The sequence below is a fragment of the Oryza sativa genome, chromosome 6 (assembly GCF_034140825.1).
Source record: "Oryza sativa Japonica Group chromosome 6, ASM3414082v1".
Lineage (NCBI taxonomy): Eukaryota > Viridiplantae > Streptophyta > Magnoliopsida > Poales > Poaceae > Oryza > Oryza sativa.
The window spans coordinates 7,569,088-7,577,681 of record NC_089040.1 but is presented as its reverse complement, the minus strand read 5'-3'; the positions used below and the strand labels follow the sequence as shown (position 1 = coordinate 7,577,681).

Here is an 8,594-nt window from a genome sequence, read left to right as displayed (position 1 = left end):
ATCGATGTTTCTTAGGCCTTTGGTTCCGTGTGGTCTGTTTACTTGTCTATGAAAATTCGTTTTCACCGCCAGCGAAACTAATTTAGTACGTACTACTCCAGTAGTTACACCTGCTTTCTGTACGACTGTACCAGTGTTAGCTTGTGGGTTGGCACAGATTTCTCTTGCACAATTTTAGATATTCTGGCTTCTAGCTAGCTGGCATATGTATAGTACTGCTGGTACATGTCTTGGTGATGGTCTATATATGATGGCACCTCGCAATGGAGAGAGTACCCACACTTGAGTTGCATTAATATTGTGCTTATTGTTGCTACTCAAAGACCCACATATCTAATAATCCAAGACAAGCCATGGTCAATATCGAAGGCGATTTACACATGACCAGTGGGGAAGGAGAAGGTAGCTATGCCAAGTACTCCAGGCGTCAGGTGATTATATTGCTCTTCGTTTTATTTTATTTTTTGGCTGTCAGGTTACATATATGTGTACAAATAACAACATCATGACGTGTTTGGTTTACCTTGGTAAATTATGTTTATTGTGATTTATCAAATATATATAACAATTAGCTTTTCCTCGTATAATAATTATTTTCTCTGCATCTTCTTTTCTGCTGAAAAGCACGAATCTCTGTCGTCTCTTAATTAATTATCCTCACAGAAAATATATATGTGCTGCAATTAACAATTAGCCATAACTATTCGTAGTACTGGAGAAATTTGTTTAGAAGAATGGATATATCTGTCAGTTATTGATAATATTAACCTAGCATCTACATACTATACAAGATATACATGCATTAGACATAGGTCGACATTGTATAACACCATATAACGTGTCTATATCATGATTAAGAGCTCAAAATTTTCTTTTCTGCTCATTGCTAGACAATTGTTATAGATGAAACTAAGCCAGTCATCGAGAAAGCTATAATAGAAGTGTACAAGGCTATTCTCCCCAAAACTATGGTCATTGCAGACTTAGGTTGCTCTGCAGGACCAAATACGATGTTCTTCATGTCCAATGTCATCAACATCATAGCAGACCACTGTACTAAGTTGGATGAACATGATCCTATCGAACTTCAGTTCTTCCTAAATGACTTACCAGGTAATGATTTCAACCAACTCTTTCGATCACTCGAAAAGATCAAGACCTCAACTACGATGTATCACAAGGGAGATTCGCTTCCATCATACTACATATCCGGTTTGCCAAAATCATATTACTCTAGACTTTTCCCTCGTCAGAGTGTTCATCTCTTCCACTCCTCGTATTGTCTTCATTGGCGCTCCCAGGTACGATTATTGATATAAAAATGTTGTTGGGAACATATCCTATACACACAAGTTTCCCGTAATACACTCCATACACAGCAACTAACAAATATCACAGAAAATTATATGAAAAATTCGGCACATACTTTCAATAGTATTGCACCTATATGTGAAATCTTATCTTCAAATTTATTATATTTTAGCTGTAAAAAAATAGAGAAAATTCTAACAGCTTTGTACTCTGAAAATTGTTAGATTTTTCACTTTTTTGTTACAGCTAAAATATAATGAATTTGAATATGAGACTTTGTCACTTTGCATATATGTGTCATCCTATTAGGAGTACATGTCTATTTTTTCGACATTTGCTAGTTGGTGTGTATGGGAAACTTGTGTGCATAGGATATGTTTCCCAAAGTTGTTTATGCATTATTGCATATATCTGACGTATATACATGATGTGTACCAATCTTGCATACATGTGATATTGCTTTTAATTTGTAGCTAACTTGAGCTGTGAAATTTTCTAAATTAAGTGATGTGTACATATAGGTGCCAGAGGGACTAGAGGCTGGTGGAAAATCTCTCTCAAATAAGGACAACATATACATCAGCTCCACCACAACACCATTAGTAGTGAAATTATTCAAAGAACAGTTTCGAAAGGACTTTTCCCTTTTCCTCAAGCTCCGCCATGAAGAACTAGTAAACGATGGACACATGGTGCTAATATTTTTTGGACGGAAGGATGAGGATGTATACAATGGAAGTCTCAGCCATATTTTGGGATGTGTCGCAAAGTCACTAGAATCACTTGTTTGCAAGGTAAGAGTAGAGATATCGCTAATTAACATTCTAAGAAGAGATGTGCTAGTCAGAATTAACCATTGATTGATCATATAGGGCCTTGTGAACAAGGAAAAGTTGGAATCCTTCAACCTACCTATCTATGGGCCATCAGATGACGAAGTAATGGAAATAGTTATGGAAAGCCATATGTTTGACTTGGTTCACATGAAACTCTTTGAGGCAAACTGGGATCCTTATGACGATTCAGTAGATGACGTTGTTCATGACATTGCCAGCAGTAGCCAAAATATCACTACGGGCATTAGATCTGTGCTGGAGTCTTTGATAGCAAGTCATTTTGGAGAAAGCATACTTGACGTGTTGTTTCAAGAGTTTAGACCCCTTGTGGCCCAACACCTTGAGAGGGAGAAGACAAAGTATGCCGTCATCGTCATGTCCTTGAAGAAAATATAGTAGCACGTGTGGTCCATGAATGTCCTCTCTCTTAATTACGAGATGCTTTTAAAGAGATCAAACACAATATGGTGACATATATCGTAATAAGAACACTTGTGTGGTTTTGTTTCCCTCCTTTCAACCATTTGCAATATTGCATAATGCTCATATTCTGTAAAACTCTAGCTAAATGGATTGTTTCTCCATTGTTTAGCTATATATGGTGTTTGGTTACTTGGCTATATTGATTTGCCTCGGCAAGTATCTATAGGTTAATTTGCAAAATGAACTTCAACATATATATACAAATAATTATACCGTGTAAGACCATTATGTCAATTTTACCAGTTATACATGAAATCGTGAATGAGCCGCTATGCATAATTGCCATTGCCAAACTAATCAGCTACCATTTGTTCAAGAGTGGTTTTCCCACTGAAAATTTGGTAACATGCAACGTTAACTAGCGGATCCAGGCAAAATGGTCCCGGGGATCATAGACTAGTCAATAGCATTAATAATAAGTTGAACAAACTAAGAAAAACATATGACGACAATATATAATACAACTGTATATAGATCCCTAATATATGATCTCCTCTCTAGCTACATCTTCGCAGGTGAATTATCACATCATCATTTGGAATTGCAGGTAGAAAAAACATCGCAAATGAAGCATATACGATAAAAATCATTCATAAATTTATCATATATATACAGTTCCATAACTTTATCTTCATTTTTTTACCAGGAAACAGTGAGGGAAGCCCCACGGTAATTTTCATTAATTAAAAAGAACTGTACAAAGGAATGATGAACGCCACGATGCATCGAAGAATAATGATATGGCCTAGCCCTATGGGTGGCTATTTCCTCATTAGGGTTGGTCCTCGTCCCCAACGGGAGAGGGGGCAGGTGGGAATTCCTACCTGCGGGTGAGCGAGGACGGGGGAGAGAATGGACCCGCAGGTCTCCCAGCAGGCCCCCGGAGCTATGAGAAACCACTATGAAGACAATCCATTTAAAGACCCGGCTGATCTATTTTGGTGGTGAAATTGATAGAACCATGTAAAAGCTGAACCCTAATCAACCAAACCTAACTTCCTATATCCTTCACTGTTCCCCTTCCATCGCCGCCAAGCGTGCTCTCCCCATCCACCACCAATCCGTGCCCTCGCCGGCCCCAACCGTCCTCACCACCCCTAGACATCGTCGCATCGTCTACGCCGACCGACCACAACTGTTGCAAGAGGGAACGACTGATGTGGTTGTCCGACTGAGGGTTGTTGTAACGTAACTTTGATACGTTGTAATTATGTTGGATTGGGGAGGAGCGTCCATAATCAATGTCCCAGTGATGTAGGTTTCAGCTGGACATCGTTAACAAATATCGTGCTTCTGTGTGTTCATTAAATTTGAATTTTCTATAGTGTCGGTTTTCAAGATATATATCTAGGCTGCGTCTTATAACAAGCTGTATTAGAGCTTGCGGGAGATCCCAGGTAGAGGTACGAGGGAGGTGCCCCACACCACACCAGGTTACATATGTGTCTGAGATAGGACTGGCACAAGGTGGAACAAGGTGATGATCAACGAAGTTTAATTGGTGGGTCTTCAGGTGGCGATCTGTACCATTAGATGGGTTGCAATCAATACTGTGAGGACTAGATGTGGTGTTCGGATTGATGGCAGTGGGAGCGATTGGCACTACTCCGGTGGTGTCGGAAACTTTGGTTGGATGACTCGAACTTTCAGGCGAGCTACTATCAACTTAATTATCATATATTTTTTATATGGGAAAACCTGTAAATATGATGATGAAGAACTTATCGCAGTTAATTGTCAACTGGTTGGATTCATATTTATGAAGTGTCTTAGTGCCACACCAACATTTTGTGTAAAAAAAGAGGAGCTTGTAAAATCCTTGGAATAAATAAAATCTGAGTTTCCATATCATTCATTGTTTCTGTCCATACTCATCTTGTATACGATTGTATACTGGAGCGTCTACTTTTTATTGTCCAAACATAGATAAATATAGTGATCGAAAAGACGAAAACAAGATGCAACGCCTATAGTTAGCCCTAATAATTAAATCTTCTCTAGGGCTTGTAGTATGTCGTCCTTGAGGTCCTCAAACTTTTCGATCCCAAAACTAAACCTCACAAGGTTATCCTTGATCCCATTCTCGGTCTTCTCCGCTTCACTCTTGCCCCTAGTAAAATTAAGCACGAACTAATTATGCCAACATTAATTAACACATGTTACGTGCGTGCACCAGATTAAATCCGTTAAATGTATGAAATTGAGCGAGCAGTTAATTACTCCATCCTTTCCAAAATGATCGATCATCATATATGTTTATACACCAAGACTAAAAAAATCACCTCAATCAAGACACCATGCACATATTCTCCCACAATGCATGTGTCGATTAAAACATCATACCAATTATACCTTAGCATGCACACATTCTCTCATGCTGCATTACTTGTATTATGATAAAATCTATGTCCATGTGGTTATATGATGATCAATTTAAAAAATATTGTTTTCTATTATATGATGATAAATTTGGAAAGGGAGTAATATTTACTGTTGTCAACTTAATAAAACACAAACAAGGGTGCATACCAGTAGGACATGATGGCCGGCTGCTGCACTAGGCTCTCGCACCCGCCGAGCGAAGTCGCGATGAAGGGCAACTCCAGCGCGTCGACGAACCTCATCGCCCCGCGCATGTCCGACGCCACCTCGAAGCTGATCACGCCGCCGGCGCCGGTCATCTGCTTCCTCGCGACGCCGTGCCACGGGCTGCTCTCCAGCCACGGGTAGTTGACACGCTCCACCTTGGGGTGCCTCTCCAGCAGCCGTGCCACCCGCAGCGCCGTCCGGTTCTGCGCCTCCACCCGCAGCGCCATCGTCTTTAGACCGCGAATGATCATGTACGCTGCATTCTGAAAAAAAAAATATGTTTGTTGTTGTAACAGTATATAAGTGAACTGTAACAAAACGGTTAGGTATTGCTCCCCCCGTTTCAAGTTGTAAGGCGTTTTGACTTTATTTAAAGTTAAACTACTCTAAGTTTGACTAATTCGGTAGAAAATAGTAGTAATATTTACATCACCAGTATAGTTTCATTAAATTTAATTGAATAAATTTTCATAATATATTTGTCTTGGATTAAAAATATTACTATTTTTCTTGTCCACATGAGCGCCCACAGCAAAATAAACCGGCACCTTTATGAAGAAATAGATGTCAGTTTTAGAGAAAAACCGACATCAATAATATATAGGTACCGGTTTTGTTCCACCTCTAATTTATTATATGTGCCAATTATTTAAAAAAACCAATAGCTATAATATATTATAGGTACCGACACCTCTAAAAACTGGGCCAAGCTCCTCTCTCTCCAGCGTCGACGGCCGCACTGCCCCACTGTGAGCGGCGGCAGCAGCACCCTCCCCCATCGTGAGCGGCTGCGGCGTACTCCTCACCCTCAAGATCTGGCGGCGACAGCGGTGTCCATAGCCTTCCGCGGGCAGACCTGGTGGTGACGATGGTGTCAGCGACTTCCCAGTGTTTTGTTAATTAATTTTTGTGATTTTTGCGGTCAATGTTGTTGGTTGATGGATCAATATTGATGAATCATTAGAATTTTTGTGATTTGTGTGGGTGATGTTATTGAATGTGGGCTGCTTTGCGAGTGATGTGGAACTGCTCGATGCATTAGCTTGAATCGAGATGTATTTTTTTTTTGCATTATGGAACCTTAAGGTGCCAGTTCCTAAACCGACACCTTTGAGGAGGACTCAAACATACGTGATGTCTACCGGGTGCCAGTTAAGAAATCCAACACCCATACCGGTTGTAAAATCCGTCACCCATGGGGTTTCCCAACCGGCACCAATCACCTTTTGCATAGTAGTGAATACACTTTTTAAGTTTTAGTTAATTCTTAATTAACGATGTAATAATCAACCGCTCCGTTATATGTACCAAGGGGGAAGGTTCCCAATCCTCTTAAAACAAGAAAGCTAGCCAAAGGGTTACTGGACTGATGGCGCCGCCAAGGTCGTGGTGCCACACGCGTATGCGCGAGATGAGCTCCTCCGAGCCGCTGACGCAGCCGGCGATCACGTCGTGGTGGCCTGCGATGTACTTGGTGATGGGAGTGGAGGACGACGTCGGCGCCGAGGGTGAGCGGCTTCTGGTTGATGGGCGACGCCAGCGTGCTGTCGATGCACACCAGAGCGCCCCGCTGGTGGCACAGCTCCGCGACGCGCCGCACGTCCACGCACTTGAGGTGAGGGTTCGTCAGCGAGTCCGCGTAGAACATCGTTACCTGCACACATGTACATTCTCGATCGTTAGAATATTTTATCCATGTGTGTGTGTCTGTGCATCGGAATATCGGGGGTTCGTGTGTCACGTACATTGCCCTGATCAAGAACGGATTGCAACGCCTCCATGTCGTCCAGATCGACGAACGTCGTCTGCAAATTAATGAAACAATCGACATCATTCAATCTGCAAATTAATGTCATAGTAGGAGCTATATATTGCAATGGTGCGTGTATATTAATATGAGATTTACTCTGGTCCAACAAAAAATATCTCGAGGTACCGGTACCGTACGGTATTAAATCGTTTCTCAATGTTGGATCTAGCTGGGTAGGATGGGTATTGTTAGATCCAACGATCAGAAACAATTTGGTACCATATCTCAAAATACTTTTTGTTGGATCGGAGCAAATCTCTATTAATATAGCTTACCCTAATGCCCATTTTGGAGAGCCTGTCACGTATGAAGGCACGCGCCTCGCTGTAGCAGTCGGTGGTGGCGACGACGTGGCCGCCCGGCGGGACGACGGCCAGCAGCGTCGCAACGATCGCGTTCATGCCGGAGGAGGTGACGATCGTCGCCTCGGCCTTCTCCATGGCGCTGATCTTGTCCTCCAGGACCTCCACGGTGGGGTTGCCGTAACGGGCGTACTCGAAGCTGTGCCGCCGCCGCCGCCGCCGCCCGCCGCCTTCCCTGAAGGCGACGAGGTCGGCCGAGTCGCGGAACCAGCGCGCCGTGCCGGTCACGATCGGCGTCGCGATCGAGTAGTCCGTCACCTCCGCCGCGACGCCGCCGATCGCGCGCGCGCCGCCGCTCCCCGGCGTGGACGACGAGCGTGTCGTCGGAGGTGTGCCGCCGGCGCCGCTGCGGCGTCGGAGCGTCATCATGGCGATCTACGTCGTCGAGGGTAGTCTTGGAAGTCCGGCGACCGAGGGCAAAGCGTGGCACCAAAGATATCGGCAGCTCCATCAACGGTGGCGAGAAGAACCACGTACACCTCGGAGTTAATTAAGCTCAGGGTCAGGGACGAGCGCGGCCGTGGCTACGTGTTCAGCCTTGCAGGGACAAACGACGAGGGCACGGTGCATTCAGTGCATGTGCCGTTGTAGTGGGAGTGGAATTGTAATTAGCTGTTTGACGTCCACCTGATAATTGTTTATTAAGTACTAATTAAATAGTTATGAAATTGCTAAACACTATTATATAAATGATTTTCTTGCATGAGCATCCATTAGATCGCCGGTGGGCCATAAGTGGCTGCACCTGCAAAAAACCAATCCCCAGGAACGGGTTGACCTACCACACGTCAAGGGGGGTGGCTGAAGTGCGGTCAGCCGCGAGCGGTTGCACCCGCGCGGCGCACCTCCTCCCTTTAGCCTCTTACGTATCTACGTATGTAGATAATACGAATGTTATACATATGTATACAAAGTATATACATATATATATACATACACTATATATATATATACACACACACATTGACGTATAAAAATGTATACTAAATTGTATATATGCATATAAAAATTTTATATACACATGTATACAAAGTTTGCATACATATGTATACTAACTTTGTATAAATGAAAAAAATACACCATATATAGTTCGTATACATATGTATGTATACAAACTTTATATACATAAATATTAAAAAACAAAAAAAGAAAAAAAACCAAAAATACCGAAAGAAAAACGACAAAACAGAAAAAACCTAAAAA

At 42.5% G+C, this 8,594-nt stretch overlaps 2 protein-coding genes and 1 pseudogene across 3 annotated transcripts; 1 reads left to right on the top strand and 2 right to left on the bottom strand.

The window, feature by feature from the left end:
- Window positions 1–249: 249 nt before the first annotated feature.
- Window positions 250–2,767, top strand: LOC9272356 (benzoate O-methyltransferase). 2 transcript variants are annotated; one of them, XM_015786519.3, is made up of 4 exons: window positions 250–431; window positions 891–1,301; window positions 1,833–2,105; window positions 2,184–2,767. In XM_015786519.3, the coding sequence occupies exons 1-4, from the start codon at window positions 354–356 to the stop codon at window positions 2,541–2,543; spliced, it is 1,122 nt and encodes a 373-aa protein (XP_015642005.1). In that variant the 5' UTR covers window positions 250–353; the 3' UTR covers window positions 2,544–2,767. The 2 variants fall into 2 exon arrangements, with proteins under 2 accessions (XP_015642005.1, XP_015642006.1); XM_015786520.3 differs by having other exon boundaries at window positions 293–431; window positions 1,000–1,301.
- Window positions 2,768–4,616: 1,849 nt separating this feature from the next.
- On the bottom strand, window positions 4,617–5,446 carry LOC136351210 (cystathionine gamma-synthase 1, chloroplastic-like). Its single transcript, XM_066311455.1, has 2 exons — window positions 5,160–5,446; window positions 4,617–4,740 (listed from the first exon to the last, which is right to left on the bottom strand). Exons 1-2 carry the CDS (start codon window positions 5,444–5,446, stop codon window positions 4,617–4,619), a joined length of 411 nt encoding a protein of 136 aa, XP_066167552.1.
- A 1,069-nt stretch (window positions 5,447–6,515) lies between these two features.
- LOC107276088 (cystathionine gamma-synthase 1, chloroplastic-like) lies at window positions 6,516–8,048 on the bottom strand (annotated as a pseudogene).
- Between the last annotated feature and the right edge of the window lie 546 nt (window positions 8,049–8,594).

Coding starts and splice junctions, on each gene's coding strand:
- LOC9272356 (XM_015786519.3), top strand. CDS start 354: ATGGTCAATATCGAAGGCGATTTACACATGACCAGTGGGGAAGGAGAA. Junction 432..890: donor CCAAGTACTCCAGGCGTCAG/GTGATTATATTG, acceptor GCTCATTGCTAG/ACAATTGTTATAGATGAAAC. Junction 1,302..1,832: donor GTCTTCATTGGCGCTCCCAG/GTACGATTATTG, acceptor GTGTACATATAG/GTGCCAGAGGGACTAGAGGC.
- LOC136351210 (XM_066311455.1), bottom strand. CDS start 5,446: ATGGCGCTGCGGGTGGAGGCGCAGAACCGGACGGCGCTGCGGGTGGCA. Junction 4,741..5,159: donor CCGGCCATCATGTCCTACTG/GTATGCACCCTT, acceptor TAATTTTACTAG/GGGCAAGAGTGAAGCGGAGA.